Genomic DNA, 19,812 nt, shown 5'->3' with positions numbered 1-19,812 from the left:
CCAAAAAAAAAAAAAAAAACAAAAAAAAAAACAAAAAACGTTGAAAAAAAAAATTTAAAAAGAGAGTTAAGTAGGCTTAACACTTGCTATCAGCACTTAAAAGCAATTATGTTGATCAAATTGCTTAACCCTTCTGAGACCTTTCATTCCAAGTCTTTCACATTGAGATTTTATTTACATCATGAATATGTTAGATTTAAATGGGGAAGTTTATGTATAGTGTTTAGCCTGGTACTTGGCCTTTAACAGGTATCTTAAACCTTAATTCCTCTCCCTTTGGATATTTCTTTTTTCATCTCCTCTCTACCCTCTACTGTCATCATACTTTTTTCTGTATTTTTAGCAAGCCATCGAAATTATATAGTGGTCTGAGTAAGCATGGCTCCATAAACTAGAGTCCCAGGCAATGTCCATTGTATGGCTTTTCCTAAGAGTTAGTTGCCTTCAGACTTCTCTTATACATAACTCTTCAAATTCCAGTGTTAAAAATATTCTAGAAACTCTTGATATTAGATGACACATTAAAATAGAAACTTTGAATGTTGCTCTAACAGTGTTAAATTTGGGAACCTGTATTAGAAGCTGAAGTTATGATAGCACATAAGTGCAGATGATAGCACTTCCTTTCACAGATGCATGCTCTCTTTTTTATTTTAAAATTTACATTATGCGGATATTAAATTGGTTTAGCTACTAAGCTGTGCCAAATACTGTGGAAGTATTTCGTTCACATCTCTTTACTTTTCGAGAAATAATCTACTTTTTTCCTCCCCTTCTTGAATATGGTAGTAAGTGCCTTGCATAATCTTTACTACTTTGTATATGCTTTATCCTTGCAAACAAAAGGCAGTAGAGGAGATAATGCTAAACTGATGATATTTAGTACAGTGCAGGGACATGACTTCATGCCACTGTAATGCTAAAGTAATATTTAAGGTTTATTCTTAAATTTTATTCTCATTTCCCTTGTGGTGGCATAGTTTATAAGAGATCTATTTCATCAAATCTGAGACTTTTCCCCCCTCATAGTTTCTGGTTACAGTTTAGCTGGCAGCATCTAAAATTTTAGTAGCAACATAAAATACTATGTGTGAGATGCAACATTAATGACGAGGATTAGGTGAAATAGGATTGATAATTTTTGGTTGTGTTAATTCTTACCCAGAAAAGCAGAATGTAAATTTTGGGTTGTTTATCAGAGATTCTGAGTCACCTATTTCAATATATAAGCTTTTAAATACTTTCTAAAATTAACTTCATAGAAGGTAAAACAAATGTCTAGAAACAGATGAATCTGCCCTGGAATTCCAGTATTAAAGGTGTTGGTTACTTTCACTTAACATTTAAGCCAAAAACCTGAATCTTTACAAATCTTTTAACTTTAAAATCTTTTAATATTTTAGTTCTGTACTAAAAATGTATTCTCCCTGATTAGGTAAGAACAAAATCTAGCCTCAAATTTTTCTTTTTCCTTAAAGATTGTATGAGGACTTAAGAATTGCCATTCTAATATCTTACGTAAAATACCCCATCATGTGTGTGAAAGTTAATATTAAAAAAGAAAATCCTCTAATTTCTACCTTAACTGAGTCAGCCTTCCACCTACTGCTAAGGTTTCTGTGTACTTTTAGATATTCTGTTAAAATGACAACCTTTAGCATGTGATAGATTTTGCTTGAATGAAGAATAGTCCAATTTAATCCAAGGAACAAAATTTTATATCTAAATTTAAAAAATGTATTTAAAAGAATTTGATAGGAGGGAAAACTGGTACTAATTTAAGATTTTCTCTTTGGTAATTCTTAGAATTTTTCTTGTTCTTAAAGCTCTGTCTTTTAAAAATAGTTTAGAAAGCATATAACTAGGATGGGTATGTTTTGGTTGTGGTTGTAACTTCTCTCTCTCAACTTGGCAGACCATAGAACCATCTTTTTGGCTTTTTCTCTGTTCATTTTTATTGCTATTGCTAGTGAAAGGAGAGAGAAAAATTAGTGTAATCTCAATTTCTTTCATTTCCACCTTTTTTTTAACCCCTTCCTACCCAGCAGTCAGAATTCCAAGTGACAGTTGAGGGATGAACAGTCTAGTTACATAAAAAAAAGTTCAGTCCTTTTGCTCTTTGGATTTTTATCTGGGAGAAAAAGATTGAGCTTATTGAAACAGGAACCAGTAATGGTGCCTAGTTGTTGTTTCTTCAGGTGTAGGAAGCAGAAAGACAACAAATACCAGGTAAGGTAACCTGTTCATACACTAAAGAAGGGAAGGCTCCATTTGGATGCAGGCCTGTGGGTGATGATACAAATAAATCAGTTACTAAGATCTCATTTATTCAGAATAAAATAAACTTCTGGGGAGGCAGGGTTCTGAAGTATCTTTTCTTTTTTCTTTCTTTTTTTTCTTTTTAAGCTCTTTTTAACAAAAGAGCAGGGTTTTCATTCTTATTTTGGTAGATTTTAAAGATTCAGTGATCAGAATTATTAAGTAAAAACTATAAGGAGTAGGAAATTTTTCTTCTTGTCCTGTTGCCTGGTTGTATATTATTGTAGAGGGATTTATTATTGCATAAATTGTAGTTTTGGAGAACATCTAGGGAGAACAGAATTGGATTAGATTAGGCCAATTATGTATAAAGGAAAAAGGTTGGATAGATGCTAAACTGGTCAGTTTTTTAGAATTATTTGATGAGCTGTTGACCAAGAGTATTTGTTACACTGTAACCTTGTTAAAGGAAATTGATTTCATTACATATTTATGAATGGAGTCTGTTGGATATTGTCCTACATGCTGAAGCTACAGACATGAATGAGACTTGGTTCCTGTTCTCAAGAATGTGGCTTAGTGTGGAGATAGAGGTGTCATACAGAAAAGTATGATGAATAAAATTCTTGAACTGTGGTACAGGTTTAGAGGAAGAGATAATAAATTCTATCTGGAGGAGAGTGAGGGTGAAGAGGCACCACAGAGAAGGAACAACTAAACCTGATATTGAAAAAAATTGCCCAACCCCTGACGGGAAGTTCAAGCTAAGGGGATACAGTGTTAAAAATCATGGGAATGTATGCCAGACTGGTGTATTCACAGTATACTGGCATGTTGTGGAAGTGTAAAGTTTGAGGTGTAAGTAGAGAAAGATTGGCTAAGACCCAATTATGAAGGACTTTGTATGCTGTTTAAGGACCATGAACTTGATCTAGCCTGTTTTATGGTAAACCTCTGAAGGGTATTACAAGGATGAATAAATGTTTTGTCTAACATTTTAGATCACTCTGGTAACAATGAAGTGTTTGAATTTGTGTGGGGGAGAAGTATGTAGGACTAAAGATATAATACAATAAATGATTAAGGTGCAGATAATAGTGTTAAAAGTTTTTTTTTTTTTTTTAGTTGAGAGATAATTGACATATAGCAAATTAGTTTCAGGTGTACAGCATAATGACTTACATGTGTATAGAATATGAAATGATCACAACAATAAGTCTAGTTAATAGTTAACATCCATCATCATGCATAGTTACAAATTTTTTGTTAAATCTTTATGTGAGATGGCATTCGTCAAAAATAAAAAAGGACAAAAAACCCATCTTGATAGATTTATAAACTTATATGATTTATTTTCATTGTTTATAAACCTGACTTAATATACTTTTGACAGCTCCTGTTTCTTTTCTAATGATAGGAAAGTTTTTCCCATTGGGATGTTCTTCCTGTACCCCTCACAAAATAATCCTTCCAGACTATAGGCAGAGAGAAGGATCGTATGGTATTTTGATATTCGAGATGAGTGAAACTGAGGGCCTAACCTCAGGCATTGAAGCAAAGGGGACTACTTTTAGAAATATGTAAGAAGTAGAGTCTTAGGACTTGGATTTAGCAATGGAAAAATTAATAGTATTTGTGAAAAATGGTTACAATAAAATTGGGGGAAAAGTAAGAAACTAGCAAAATTCAAAGAGTACCAGTGGGAACTGGGATGGGCAGAAAAAATGTTCAAGGAAAAAGACCCCAAGCCTGTTTTGGTAGGCTGCTTAATTGCCTGAAGGCTTGGAAATGCCAAGGGGGAAGAAAGCCCCTCTTCTGGACACAAATTATAGCAGTGGGGACTTCTGTGTTTCTGGGGAGATGCTAGAAGGAAAGTGGTTAAAAGTAGCAGTTAACTTTCATGTTTTAATGCTTTACAAGGAAAATACGTTCATGGGTTGCTTCTGCAGTTTACAGTCTGTTTTAAAACATTCTGTATGTTTTAAGTGGAATCACATAATATTTACATGTTAAAAGTTCATTGATTTGTACACAGGATTTTTGCACTTGCTCATATATATGTTGTATCATAGTTTTTAAAAAGTCAAAAAAGTCAATTATAAGAAGAAAGAACAAAGTCTCTTTCCTGGCCTTCAAGGCTTTAGAGCTTTGAGTTTTTTATATTTGAAGAATTGAATTGATATAGAAGAAGCAAGTTCTCTTCTTATTCTTAAGGTTTTCTTTTATAGTAATTAAAAAATTATAAGGTACTAATTCATTTTGCTAGCCCATATTATGCTTATCTTTTTTCTGTGTCTTTTTTGTAATTGCTTCTCTACTGTCTTGTGTTTTCTGAATTAAATAGTTCTTTAATTATCAGCAGTCTTCAAGTGTGGATTGCCTTCCTAAATTTTGGATCTAATTAAAACTAAATAATTTTCATAGAATTCTGTTTCTGAACTAGTTTTACCTCATCAAACTTGGTAAAATTAAACTTTTTTCTTTTTTTGGTGATTTTTATTTTAGCCTAATAAAGATGTTGTGGAACAAATGGAAAAATGGTGAGAGTTTAAAATTTTCTTTTTGTATTTTAATGACTCATTTCTACCAAATTTGAGGTAACAGAATTACTAACTATATTAATCTAGGTTGTTAAAATGCTCTTTGTACTTCATAATGGAAGAGGGTGATATGCTGTTGAGTGATTTGATTTGGGCTTACGTTAGGTTTGTGGCATTATGTGTGGTGGTGATTTTGTTTAGGCTAGCATGTAAGCATGTATTACTTGAACATGTTTTACTTATTGTTAAAGAAGTACCCTTAGACCATGATCAGAGATCCTCACAAACCTTTGTAGAATTAAGTTTATAAGAAATGATGGACACAGGAATTGATTGATGTAAAATATTTAGCAGTAATAGCATTTACCTTGAAAAATAGTTAATTCATATGTTTTAAATTTGTAATTTAGCATTCAAGAAAAAGATGAGAAGTTGAAGACAGTGGAAGAATTACTTGAAACTGGACTTATTCAGGTGGCCACAAAAGAGGAGGAACTGAATGTAAAGCATTTTATAGATTTGTTTTTCTTATGGGGTCGTTAGTGAACGTGAAGGAGATTTACTATAATTTTAGATTTTCCCCATAGCTTTTGAAACTTCATATTAGTTATCCACATTTTATGAATATATCTTTTTTCATGAAATGTAACATTTTATTAGGAATACCAAAATGTGTAGTTGATTGTAGCATTCACTGTCTTAATGAAATAGATACTGTTTTTATGGTTTATATATGCTTCCTTTCTTCCACCCTTGCCCAAATTATAACCAAATGATAACTAGCAGACTTCATAAGTTCATGAGGTAGTATTGGAAGCCAGGGAAAGGAGAGTCTACAGCAGTGTTTTGTGATTATCATTAGCCTTAAATGACTTGATTCCTTCTTTCTGGAAGAAATGTTAAAAAGATGTATCTGAGTTTAGGGGGAGAAATGACTTGATAAGTGGTATATAACATGCTGTTAAAGTGGTGGAAACATAAGCAGAAATACTTGTGGGCATAAATGAATTAAAGATCCATTTGGCTATCTCTAGAAGTTAGAGAATTATAGACATGAGTGACAAGGAGATTTCTGGACCTTCCAGAGATGGAAAGAAGCAGCTAAAGAAAAATGAGAAGGTAGGGTATTTTGAAGATAGCTAATTTTTTAGAAAATAAAAGTATGTTGTGCTTATGTGTCTTTGTAAAAGGCAATAAGAACAGAAAACTCATCTCTGACGAAAGAAGTTCAAGACTTAAAGGCTAAGCAAAATGATCAGGTAGTGTATTCAGTAGATCTTGCAACTGTTCTCTTTTAAAACAATGTTCTCTTTTAAACAATGGACAAACCTGTTTTGTTCAAATAGAGCAAATCTGTTGTTAATTCCTCCCTTCACCAGTGTGGAATTGTCAGAGTTTTCATCTGAATGATTAGTGACTTAATTAACAGTACTAGAAGCTACATTTCATTGAATGCTGACTTGTACACCAGACACTGGGTAGAGTACTCTAGATAGTGTGTCATTGCTGCTTACTACGGCAATAAAAGGTTTTGCGTATACAAGTATAATGCAAGACTCTACGTAGCAGTAGAAGAAGCTCTCTGAAATTGGGCAGTTTTCTAGTTATTTTTTCTTTTCATGTGGTTAGAATTATTAATTGAATAATTGTAACTTGTTATCTATTGATTTTTCTTAACTGTAAATACCCTTAAAGCTACTTACTTCCAGAGTGCTTTTCATTTTCACTATTATGACATTTAAAAAAAATCTAGAAAGAATTCCTGGGTTTACTTTTCTCATTTGGATTTTGGTATAGTGGAAAATTTAAGGATAATATACTTTTCTGTTTCTGAATTCATTTATATTTTGAGCAGATTACTAAGTAGGATGCCCTCCTATTTCCAGGTTTCTTTTGCATCTCTAGTTGAAGAACTGAAGAAAGTGTAAGTAATGACCATTTTAAACTGGTCTTTCTCTTTTGGTCCATTTTCTTAGTGCTCGTGAATCTTGTTTTATTGTGCAATTGAGACAGTTGATGTATGTTAATAGTTTAACCTTCCACTCCAGAATTTTTTGCTGGTGGATTAAGAGAATTTAGCTGTGCTTCCTTAGGGTAGTGTGGTTGCTAAAACATATATTTCTATAATCGATTCCATTTATTTTCTGAACTTATGGCATCAAATTATTAATTTTCTCTTTTTGCAGTAAGAACAGGTTATACTGGATAGAGAGATCATGTACCCTCTTGAGGTGTCTATGAGTTTGATGCCATTATTGTGTAGAAGTTCTGCCACTGCTTTCAGAACTCTGGAAGCCAATATTGTTGAGAGTAACTTGATTGTCCCTAGTGTTCTTCAGGGTATTCTTAACATCCTCTGTGCACTTTCAGAGCGTGTCACCTGTTTCTCTTTGTGTGCATAGGCTTTAGCCATCTGGTATATCCTGATTAATTCTCATTTAGAAAGACTTAAGTATTTTTTTTTTCCCCCTTCTTATCTGCAAGATACATTGCTATCTTACTTAAAATGGGAAGAGTTGATTTGGATGGCACTATTCATGATTTGGTTCTGTTATGTCTTGGTGGATCTTGATATTTCTATTAAAGTTTAATACTGCATTTCTTCATCTAAGGATCCATGAAAAGGATGGAAAGATCAAGTCTGTGGAAGAGCTTCTGGAAGCAGAAGTTCTCAAAGTTGCTAATAAGGAGAAAACTATTCAGGTATTGAGAAAGAGAAAATTGTATGTTTTGTATTTTTGTTTATCAACTTAGTGAATATCATTTAATTTCATGTGTTTGTCTGTACATTGCATTTTATGTCAATTTCTATGTTTCCATTGTCCAATCTTGTCTGTTTTGTCATTGTCAAGGATTTGAAACAGGAAATAGAGGCTCTAAAAGAAGAAATAGGAAATATCCAGCTTGAAAAGGCTCAACAGGTAAAAATCCCAGAGCCATAGCATGACAGATTTATTAGTGTATGTGTATTTATGAGCTATTTGGTTTTTTTCTTGTTACTCAGAAAAAAACTTTCAGTAGTGTGCTGTAAGTATTTTGGGTTATGTGCTTTTTATTTATTTTTTGCCTGATTTGAGAAAGTGTTCTTGATATCAATGTATTTTTTAACTCTTAAAGATTCTTTTCTAGAAGTTTTGTGTATTAATGTTTCATTTTAGTTTGCCAACTTAAATACAAAACAGTTTGGTAAATCTTTTTAACCTTTTTGTTTTTTTTAAATTGCATGGATCAAAATGTTTTGTTATAGAATATTGCTCAACCTTTGCCTGTAGAACCAAGTAAAACTTCATTGGGGGATTTCAGAGGTAGCTGGGATTACCGGACATACAGGGTTTGGGTGAATTTAATCTGATAAAGCTTCATGGAAAAAATGGTGAGATTGTGTGGACGAGATGATTCATCCAACAATTATTCAACGATATTTCCTGAGTTCCTCCTACTTGTGAAAACACTATGTTAGTGATTGAAGATAATGTGTTGAACAAAACAGGGTATGATGAAAATATCACAGTTCTCTAATATAGATTGAGAGATTAGGAAAGTCTCTTGAGGAACTGACATCTAAGCCAAAATCTGAAAGGACAGTGAAGAGAGTGAGGGATAAAATGTAGTATTGAACTACTGTGTATGATAAGAAAAGCAGGACAAAGTAGTTGAGTAGTTGTCCTTGAAGAGCTCTGATACGGTAGGGAAGTATATGTACAGTTAATACTCTATAATTTTCACAACTTGAGAATGAACACATTATTCAGATTTACTGTTCATATTTTTATTTTGTTACTCTTACTGTCATTGGAAACCAGAGAAGGCAAAATCAAAACACATCTCATTTTGGCATGAATAATTCAGCTAGGATTTTTTTTTAATGTTTATTTATTGTGAGAGAGAGAGAAGTGCGCACGTGTGCGCACCTATGAGTGGGGGAAGGGCAGAGAGGGTGGAGGAGAAAGAGAGAATCCCAAGTAGGCTCTGTGCTGACAGTGCAGAGGCAGGGATTGATTGTACAAACCGGGAGATCGTGACCTGAGCCAAAATCAAGAGTTGGATGCTTAATGGACTGAGCCACCCAGCTGTCCCTCAGCTAGGATCTTTGTAATTTAAAGTGTACACCTTTTAAAGCTTATCATAAGGCTTAAGGTAAATTGAAAGGATTATAAATTGCTTTTTTTCTGAAAGGTTTTTTCTTTGTATTTCAGTTGTCTATCACCTCTCAAATTCAGGAGCTTCAGAACTTGTAAGTACCATTTCTTTCATTTTCCTTTAATATCTCTTTTCCACAAGTTAAATACAAGTATATGCAAGTCAAATACAAATCAAATGCAATTATAATGAAAATCATAACTTCTTTTTAATTTCAAGTAATATTTTTAGGAATATGAAGTAATATCTCAAAAAGCTCTCATGGTTTTAAGTTTTCCATTGGGATTTAACTTATAGACTTTATGATGGGAATGGGGATAGTGTGGAAAGTCTTATTTTTCATAATTTATAATCCGAATATGACCTCAAACTGAGATGTTGCTCTTTGCCTATTTTAATAGCCACTGTGAAACTGGCTATATAATTCATAGCCAGACCAGTGATGCTAAGCTATCTAAATTCGCTGGTATTGGCCTAAACAGAATGATATGGGATGAGAGTAGGGCTACTCTAATTTATTCAAGATCTGGATCTGCAGTGATAGATGGAATTTCTTTCTTTAATTTTCCTATACTTCTCAACTTATTATCTGCAAAATCACGTTGGCCTGTATACTTAAAATATTTATTTTTTAGTTTATTTTGTTTCAGCCTGGACTGTAAATACAACCTAAAATCTTTTACAGTCTCCACTTTTGTTTGTACAGTCCTATTACATTTTCACTGATGCTTCTTATTAACTTATTGTCAGATTAAAAGGAAAGGAGGAACAGATGAATACCATGAAGATTGTTTTAGAAGAGAAGGAGAAAGACATAGCCAATAGAGCGAAATGGTTGCAGGTGAGAAGTCAAAAACAAAAATAAACACTTTTTTTATACCTGAATGTCAATTCAGTTCATACCAATTCTTTTTCAGGATCTTCAAGAAGAAAATGAATCTTTAAAAGCTCATGTTCAGGAGATAGCACAACATAACTTGAAAGAGGTATAGTGTAAACAGATTACTAGCATATTACATAAGAAATGAGAAATCTCTTTTTTATTGTACTAGAAAATAAATTGAGTTTCCTGGTCATAAAAATTGGTTTATCATAATTTTGTTGTTGATAGAATAAATTAAATTTTATCTTTGTTAGGTCTTTCTGCCTGATTTGTCAACCTAAGTTTAAAAGTATTACCTATCCTTACTTTTTCACTCATACTTCAGTATCTGTTTAGTTGTTATATTAATCTGTAATCCTTTAAGAGGTGGATATTAAAAATTGAGTTAAAGTTCATTCTGTCTGTTTTATAAACAGCCTAATTTGAACATTTAATTACATTTTTATTTTATTGGTGAGTGATTATGTATGTATGTATGTGTAATGTGTGTGTGTGTGTGTGTGTGTGTGTGTATGTATGTATTGGTAGTACCTGATCTTTTAATGTTAGAATTAAAAATGTGAATCTGTTTCTTAGGCATGTTCTGCATCACGATTTGAAGAACTTGAGATGGTGTAAGTATAATTTTAGCCAGCATTTTAAAAGAGGAACTTCTCATAATTTTCCAGAAAGCACGTATTCAAGTGCTTTCTGGAAAAAAAACTCATATTGAGTTTCTTTTAAGTCATTTTTTGTTAAATTAGGAATTATGGCCCAGAGGCAAAAAAAAAAAAAAAAGGGTGGGGGGCAGTCTCTGTTTGGCATAATAAAAAAGAGGCCTTTTAAGTGCTTTCAGATGCCTGGAGACTTTATTCTTTCCAAGCCCTTCAAATCCATTTTCTGATACCTTCTTTCTGCTAATATAGACTGGTTTTATTTAAAGTCCTTTTTTTTTTTAAACAAAGTATGCAATTATTCTAAAGACAGGTTAAATTTATTTCAAATTGAAATCATTGTATTTGAAAGTATAACAGCTCTGAATCAACCAGAAGATAATCTTAGTTACAGCCTTGATGAAGATGATTGAATCTTTCTAGAAAAGTAACTTGCTTATTGAAGAGAATAGTATCTGTTGTCCTATCAGTTATGCTGTGCTGAATACTAAAAATATTAAATCTGATCACCAGTCTTTATAGATGTTTATGCTAGAAAATTTTCACCTTATAAAGTCTTCTTTTAAGCTAAATCAGTCTACAGTGGTAAGAAAGATATCTGGACTTCATCTTTTTGGCACACTATAAAATTAACAGATTTTGCTTTGATGTGATGCTATCAGTCTTTATTGATATTTAAGAAGAGGCCCCTTGAAAATGTGTCTTTAAAAGTAAGGTATTGAGGATATTAGGTCATTGTCTTTTTGAAGACAAAGGAGATCTCTCCTCTTGACACTAAAATTCTTATATGTGTAACATAATTGTTTATCTTGGAGGCCTTGTGTAACTGTTAAGGTGCTTTCATTTGCTAATAGAAAGCTTGGAGACACATTTGGGGTCCATTTGTAATAGGTATTTAGGTCATTAAAGAATGTGTTTTTAGATTTATTGCTACATCATATTTTTCTTTTTTTAATTAATAGAATTTGGTTGGGGGAAGCAATTTTAGGTTTACAGAAAAAACTGAAAGTACAGAGTTCTTGTATACCCCCTACCCCCACTCAATTTCTGTTATTTATTCTTGCAGTAATGTGGTATGTTTGTTAGAATTGGTAAACCAGTGTTGACATACTGTTATTAACTAAAGTCTGTAGTTTCCCTTAGGGTGTTGTACATTCTGTGGGTTCTGAGGAATGTATAATGACATGTATCTATCATTACAGTATCATACAAAATAGTTTCACTTTCCTAAAAATCTCCTGGCTCTACCTGTTCATCCCTTCCTTCCTCTAACCTCCATCCCCAATCTTTGGCTACCACTGATCGCCATAATTACCGTCTCCATAATTTTGCCTTTTCCAGAATGTCATATAGTTGGAATCATACAGAATGTAGCCTTTCAGAATAGCTTCTTTCACTTAGCAGTATGTATTTAAGTTTTGCTGGGGATCCCCCCCCCCCCCCGCCCCCTGACTTTTAATCCTGTTCTTCATGTGTGCTCTTTTGTCATTTTTCGTGTAGACTTATAAACATCTTGAAATTCTTTTTACTTTCTACATTAAGGTGGGACAAAAATAACGTTCATTTCAACAAATATTTGAGAGTCTGTTACAGGCCCTCTGGCACTGGGAATACTGAAATGGCCAAGATGGGTTCCTGCCCTGAGGAAATAGATAAACAGACCATTTTAATAGCATTAAGTGCTACTCTAGAGGTCTGTTGAATAGGGTGACAAGGGCAATTGGGATTCACTTGAGCTAGATAGAGTAAGATTTATGCCTATGCTGGCTAAGGGAGAACCAGATTAAATTATACGTAGCATCTCTTCACAAAGGCTTGGGCATATTGTAAATTCCCAGGTCAACTAACTATGGCTTTATTTTTTTTATTTTAGATTTTTCTCCTAGATAAAGCCATACTTAAGAAATGTTAACTATGAAAGTGTAGCAGTTTTATGATGTACTTTGAGTTGAGTGATTCTGGGAATAATATCTTTTAAAACAAATTTATAAGTTGGTATAATATGGGGCGAAAGAGCTGTTAGGCATTGTTTCTGCTATCTTTTTTTTTTTTTTATAGATGATATAGAAGTCTGTCCTTTTTTATGTGTATAACTGAATCAGATCTTTGTAAAAATTCTAGGTTGAAAGAAAAGGAAAATGAAATGAAGAGAATAGAAACTGTACTAAAAGAGAGAGAGAGTGATCTTTCTAGCAGAACAAAGCTGTTACAGGTGAATACATTTAATTAAAATTAATTATTGTGTGACTTGTCTTTGCATGTTTTAAACAATTTTAACTACACAAAAAATAGGATAGAGACTCTTTCCTCCCAGGCAGATACTGGGTCTCATTCCTAAGAAAACTATCAATTATTTGTATATCTTTTGAGAAAGTGCCCATGCATAAAATACGTGTGTAGGTGTGTACTTGTTTTTTAAACACTGTTTAACCATGCACACGTTTGTATTTGGCTTTTCTCCCTCAATTATTAATGTTTTTGAAATCTTTCCACATAAGCACGTTTCTGTCTTCAACTTTCTTTTAAATGTTTATTTTTGAGAGAGAAAGAGAGAGAGTGCGAGTTGGGGAGGGGGAGAGAGAGGAGGGTACAGAGGATAGGAAACTGTCTCCATGCTGCCTGCAGAGAGCCCAGAGTGGGGCTGGAACTCACCAACTGTGAGGTCATGACCTGAGTGGAAGTTGGCCACTTAACCGACTGAGCCACCCAGGTGCCCCTCTGGCTTCAACTTTTAATGGCTTCATGGTATTCTCTTGTATCATCTGTCCTCATTTATATAACCAATCCTGATTTACAGATGCCTGGATTATTTAGAGTTGTGTTTCCTGTTACAACAGTGAATATCCTTAAACACACATTTTTAATACTTTGCCTGTATTTAAAATTCCAGGAAGTGAATTTTGGGGTCAAAGGTTTATGCGGTTTCTTTTTTCTTTTTGAAAGAGGTAGTTAAAATTGAAAATCCATATCTCTTCATCTTGTAGCTAATATTGAACATACTTTCCTGAGTGTTAAGTCTTGGAATGAAAGGTATCTTTCACTCTGTGATCATAAAAATATTTTCATGTGTTTCGATATGTTTATAATTTACTTTTTTGTTTGATGTCTTACGCATATGTAATTTATTTAAGTTATGAGAATAACATTTCAACCTTGAAAAAAATGCTAGCCACATTATTAAATAATCCATTATTATTTTACTGCAGTGGTTCTGCCCCCCAGGGGACATTTAGCAGTATCTAGAGACTTTTTGGTTGTCACAGTGGTGGAGAGCTGCTACTGCATATAGTGAATGGAGGCCATGGATACTGCTAAACCTCCTACAGTGTACAGGACAGTCCTATCAGCAGAGAAATAGCCAGCCCAAAATGTTACTAGAACTTGCCCTACTGATCTGAAATGTCACCCCATACTAAATTCTTATAGGTATTTAGATCTGTTTCTGGATCCTGTTTTCTTCCAGTGAGACTGCCCACTCCCAGATTGGTACTGAATAATTTAATTATTCTAATCTTATACGGTGTTTTAATATAGGGCTTATTACTCTTAATATTCTCACTTGAAAAAAATTACTATTTTAGAATTTTCCTGGCTTGTATGGTATGTTTCAAAAGTTTATATGGAAAATAAAGTCTCTGCACAGGTATTCATGTTAAAATTTTTTTTTAAAATAGGAAGTACAGGATGAAAACAAATTGTACAAATCTGAAATCGAGCAGCTTAAGCAACAGAACTACCAACAGGTAGGTACTGTTAGGTGGCTTGCCTTTCATTTATGTGGTGAAAAGTTAAATAATTCAGACTGTCTATAAGTATTCTTACCATTATGCCTTTTTATTGAAAATAAAGTATGTTGGTTTATTTATCAAATTTCTTTAAAAAATTTTGCTATGTTATATCCAAAGTAATATATAATTTATAAAGCATACACAAATAATGTTACTATCTATATTCCAGCTCTGTTATATATCTGTGTGTGTATGTTTTCAGATCCTCCAGAATGCTTTTCTTAGCAAGTCCGTTAAAATCCTATCATGGTTAAATGTAGGTGTATACCATTTTCCCTTTCCCTCCAGTAAAAATATGAGTAATTGGAGAGAAACTAGAAAATGTGTAATATTATCAGTAATAGTTTACCACTATTGGAAATACTTTTTCAAGGCATAATTCTTCTTGGTAAAAATAAAATGGAAATACGTTTTTTTTTTTAAAGATGTTACCAATATATCCTTTCAATTATTTTCTGAATGTATATAAACTAGAAAGTATTATGAAGGGCAAAAGAATTTGTCCCTCTCAGCAAGGAGATTATAGTATAGTAGTTTAGTATGAAAGATTATAATCTTCAAGGTATATAAATACTGTATGTTGTGTACTTTTGCACGTTACGTAAAATTAACTTTCTGTTACATGCAAGTTAACTTTTCTTAGTTTTTCTTTTAACTTCACTTATGTTATTTGGACTTTTGGAAGCTTAATATAGTCAAAAGAATTGTACAGTAGGAAAATTTAATGTGTTAACTCAGTGCTTTGCACATGCTATGAAGTTGATAAATACTTGTTAAGTGAAGAATTTAAGTATGTAGTGACAATGATTTGATTTAGTACTCAGTACATTTTTAAAATGTATACATATTTTAAGATTACTTGGTGACAGGCATACAGAATATATAGTATTTTTACCTTTGTTGTCTTAATTTATATCTGAGAAGAGTTTTAATTTTTTGTGGTCTTCTAGAAAGCTTTACTTTGAAATAATATTTAACTCTTTTAACAGGCCTCATCTTTTCCTCCACATGAAGAACTATTAAAAGTGTAAGTAATAATTTTGATTCACAGTTGGGGAAGTGGTAATTGTTTTTATGTGCTAAACAGTTCTCAGATAAGCAATTTAACTATAAATGGCACCTAATTTTTCTAATTCTATTTAGATTTCTTGCACCTGCAGGTCACTAGAGTTTAGCTGTGCCCTGGGCTCAACTGATGTACCTTTTTATGGTGTTTAGAGTTTAGTTGAGGGAGATTTTGAGGTTTTTAGGCATTCAGAAAACATCTGAATAAAGTTAAATTGTATTTTCAAGGCTTTACTTATTTACCTTACATTATCTCAGTTATCTTCCTGATATCATTGTGGAATTGGATGATGCAAATTTAAGTTTCTGCTTCTGCATTTTATTTTATTTAAAAAAATTTTTTAAATGTTTATTTTTGAGTGGGGGGGCGGGGGACAGAGGATCTGAAGTGGGCTTCATGCTGACAGCAGAGAGCCCAGTGTGGGGCTTGAACTCACAAACTGTGAGGTCATGATCTGAGCAGAAGTTGGACCCTTAACCAACTGAGTCACCCAGGCGCCCCACTGCTTCTGCATTTTAAAAAAAAATTTCATCATCTTTATGGTTGCTATCTTTTAAGGGGACTTTTTATGCTGAAGCACTTTTCTTTCATTGTTGGCTGGTATTTTTCTCTCAGAGGGTACATTTAAGGTTATTTTGGCTAACTTGGTATGTTTGAACATGCTAGATGTTGACCACATTAAGTGTTGTTCCATCTTGAATCATTTACAGGGTTGTTGGCTTACTGGTTTAGAATTATTTACTGGTGAATTAAGTCTGGAGTTTGACTGTTTATAGCAAAGTCAGCAAACTTTTTCTGTAAATGGCGTGTAGTGAATATTTTAGTCTTTGTGGGCCACAGAGTTCTGCTTCGTATTTTTTTTTTTTTTTTTTAATTCTTTAAAAACGTAAAATCAGCTCTTGGCTAGAGGTCCAAAGAAGGTCTGTGGTTTGGGCCCAGAGCCCTAATTTGCCAACCCCTTGTATAGAGCCTTATTCTTAAGGAAGAGCTATTTGTAATTTGACTTTATATCCAAGCTGCTCTCAACTGTAACAGAATTGAATTGGGAATCTTTGCCATTGCTTTCTGCATTTCTGGGAATTAACTAATGCATTAGAACTAGAAAAACCTGAATCCTGATAATGTTATGAAAATGATGACACTTACCTTACATTAATATCACACTTTTGTTGTGGGTTAGCCATTTAAAGAAAGTCATAACTGATTTCATTGCCTTTTGGAAAAAATATTTAAGGGAATGCTTGTACATCAGTTTTCACTCTTCTGAAAATAGCCATTTCTCTGCCATAGATAAAAATAGAAACAACTTTAACTGCAGAAGTTCATATATTCATAAACTATTTCTTCAGGGGATGATTTCTCTTTAGCACAAATATCAGCATGTCATATTGTAAAAGTCATTTTTGAAAATAAGAGTGCATCAGGAATAGGTTTTCCATGGTGACAATTAATAGTTAAGTTTAAAAGAGTTTACCTGTTAATACATTCTGCAAAGCATTGTCTGCTTGCTGTTTTTCTTTTGTAGTAGTAAATACCATGTTCACTGCCTAAAATGTTGCTATGTGTATTCATGTTTTGGTTTAGAATTTCAGAAAGAGAGCAAGAAATAACTGGTCTTCAGAATGAGTTAGATTCTTTGAAGGAGGCTGTTGAACACCAGAGGAAGAAAAACAATGTAAGCAAATCTTGTCAGAATAAAACTTTCCTTTTTATTATTTCACTGAAATACCATGATTCAGAATTTTTTTTAATTTTAATGTAGATTTTTTCTTAATCTTGCTGTTTTGTGTGTACCTTATTTGGAAGGATTATTAATCATTTTATTAGAGAACATATTTTAATAAATAAATGAAATGACTAATTTGTATATTTCTGATTATAATTTTAAGTATTGAAACTATATTACAGCTTCAGATTTTAATTTTTTTATTAAAATGCAATTGACTTTTGGTTGAACTTTTATTTGAAAAAATTCTTTCGTCTCAATATTTTAAAATCCATTGTATTTTTTTTTAATTTGACTAGGCTAGCCTTTTTGTCAACTGAAAGTAAGCCAGTATTGAAACTCAATATTTTCAGTAATTATGTCTTTCGGAGCCTTCTGGAACCTCCCTTTTTTTAACTGAGAGGTGGTTCAAATTTTGGTAACGAAGCATGTTAGAGGCCTCAGAACCTGAATACACTTACAGTATAGTGGAAGAGGATAGTGCCCTAAGAAATACAAATCTTAATACTTTTACTGAATAGACAGTGATTTAGGTGATTCTTAAAAAATTCTGACCAGAAGGTGATACCTGTAGGTAGAATCCAACCATTTCTTGCTAGAGAAGGAATTTTTGCACACAAAAGTATGCTTGCTAAGACTTGAGCAAGGTTAAAAATGTTCCTGAAATCTCTAAGGGGATCTTGATGGGAAATTGATATGTGTTTTCCAATGGAAGTTTAATTTTCAAAGTCTGCATTAATTTGTTAATTTAACATTAGTTGACATGTACTTGCACCCCAGAGTTTGTCAAAATTAGGTATGTGAATTGCCCTTTGTGTGTCTGTGTAACATTACTAACAGCATTGCTTGGCCACAAAACCAATATATTTGAATTTGCCAATATATTGTTAACATCTTAACTGTGTTTTATCGTCCGGATTCTGAGGCAGGGAGGACGTAGTAATACCAGTGTAATGCAGCAGCATCGCTGCAGGCATGGAAGTGTGTGAGAAGTGCCCAGACACTGAAGGCCAGCAGATTGCGGCGTCAGTCCATTCCCGCTCAGCCACTTCACTGGCTGTGTGCACTTGGCCAAATTTCTGAAATGACCCCAGCTGTGGTTTCCCCATCTATAAAATGTTATGAGGATTAGTGAGAATTTACATGAAGCACCAAGTTCAGTGTTGGGCACATAAGTAAGCATTCAGTAAATGGTGATTATTGGCTTTTTGTTTTCAATGTTTAGATTTCTCAATCTGAAGAAAGACTGAAATATAGCAGATTGTACGTACTTCTATTTGCTAATGAAATGCTGTTAAAATAGATCTTTCAGAGCTCAGTTTCCAATGATTTCTGTTTCTCTTCCAAGAGAATGTGGTTTTATAGCTTTCTAGCCTCCCCATTTTCAGCCTCGATGAGGTAGCTCATACACTCATGTCAGGTTGCTTTGTGGCATACACGTGTGCAAGTGCAGTGACTATGTTATTCTTAGGTAGACTCAACATGCGTTAATTTGATAAAACCTATTTAGAGGGGAAAGTTATGCCACAGTGGAAAGTCCGAGTGATAATGGGCCTCGTTTAAAAGCCACAATGTAAAGCTTTTTGCAATACTTGTGTATTTTCTGTCCTTAATCCCCTAATATTTGATGTACCTGAAATCATTTTTATCTTGGTTTGTGTGTTTACTTTTGAATGCTTTCTTCTTTGTCACACGTGCATAATAATTACTCTACAGCTGGCATATTTGGTGTGTATACTAAAACATGGGAAGTGGGCATCTTTATTTTCTCATTCAGACTTCTAAACATTGCTTTTTATTTTTTTGCTAATATACATATTTCCCATTGAAATAATTTTGCAGTAACCAGCATTTAAATGCAGTGCAAAATACTGATGAAGTAAAGAGCAAAAATCTTTCAATAATGGATAAACTGAAATCATTCTTTCTAAAAATGATTAGGACCTTCGGGAGAAAAACTGGGAAGCAATGGAAGCATTGGCATCAACTGAAAAAATGCTGCAGGACAAAGTGAACAAGACTTCCAAGGTTGTAATGCTAACTCCTAGAAACAATCCACCGAACAGAGAAAATCTGCAGCTTGTCTTAAAATCAGACTAAAGCATTTAATTTTACTGCAATTTAAATATAAAATCTCCTTATCATCCACATTATCATCTCTGTCATCTCTGCTTTTTTTCATCTACTCTTCAAAGCTTTAATTTTGGGCATGCGGTTTGTTGTGATTACCTGATTGTTTGAGCTTTGGTGATTACTGCTTTAAGCTGTAGAGTCTCAGGAGACCTATGCTACCCATGTAAGCCCTTGTCACTGTATGCCTCGGGGGATGGTTAAGAGCCTCGGAAAAAACCCTGACCCCCTCAAAATCTAACTGAATTAAACACATTTGAATACATAGATGTACATGAAATCTGCTGGGTTCTTTGGGGCACACCAAGAGGACTCACACAGGGTAGAAAATGATCAAAGTGTTAAGTACAGGGAAGCGATCAGTTCTGGCTGGGTTGTTCCTTAGAGGAGATGAAATTAAAATTAAACTTAAGGTTTTGAAGTGGCTGGACAGTAATGAGGCATGTGTTATGTATAGTGTGGAATATTAATAGAAGGGATTATTCTCCTGACTGGAGTATGTAAAGTACTCCTGAAACATACAGCTCCCTCTGTCTTCACAATGGTAAAGGATATTCTTCCTGAGTTTAAGTTGTTGGATGGTTTGGAAGATTCTAATGAAATGTAATGGAGAAGAGTTGTTTTTAA

General features: G+C 33.4%; 1 protein-coding gene across 16 annotated transcripts in view; it reads left to right on the top strand.

Moving 5' to 3' along the window:
- Positions 1-19,812, top strand: part of KTN1 (kinectin 1) — a 108,195-nt gene that overhangs the window by 66,033 nt on the left and 22,350 nt on the right. For 4 of the 16 annotated variants that reach the window (XM_049612714.1, XM_049612707.1, XM_049612708.1 and 1 more), the window contains exons 19-33: positions 4,765-4,799; positions 5,210-5,300; positions 5,990-6,058; positions 6,686-6,723; positions 7,412-7,502; positions 7,652-7,720; positions 8,996-9,033; positions 9,690-9,780; positions 9,836-9,925; positions 10,399-10,436; positions 12,597-12,687; positions 14,150-14,218; positions 15,253-15,290; positions 16,914-17,004; positions 18,997-19,083. In XM_049612714.1, coding sequence (XP_049468671.1) covers positions 4,765-4,799; positions 5,210-5,300; positions 5,990-6,058; positions 6,686-6,723; positions 7,412-7,502; positions 7,652-7,720; positions 8,996-9,033; positions 9,690-9,780; positions 9,836-9,925; positions 10,399-10,436; positions 12,597-12,687; positions 14,150-14,218; positions 15,253-15,290; positions 16,914-17,004; positions 18,997-19,083 — 1,026 coding nt within the window. The remainder of the gene's footprint in view (positions 1-4,764; positions 4,800-5,209; positions 5,301-5,989; positions 6,059-6,685; positions 6,724-7,411; positions 7,503-7,651; positions 7,721-8,995; positions 9,034-9,689; positions 9,781-9,835; positions 9,926-10,398; positions 10,437-12,596; positions 12,688-14,149; positions 14,219-15,252; positions 15,291-16,913; positions 17,005-18,996; positions 19,084-19,812) is intronic. The other 12 variants (XM_049612710.1, XM_049612718.1, XM_049612716.1 and 9 more) reach the window with 8 other exon arrangements.

This window comes from Panthera uncia (genome assembly GCF_023721935.1).
Source record: "Panthera uncia isolate 11264 chromosome B3 unlocalized genomic scaffold, Puncia_PCG_1.0 HiC_scaffold_1, whole genome shotgun sequence".
In the NCBI taxonomy this organism is placed as follows: Eukaryota; Metazoa; Chordata; class Mammalia; order Carnivora; family Felidae; genus Panthera; species Panthera uncia.
This window is presented reverse-complemented; position numbering and strand designations above follow the sequence as displayed.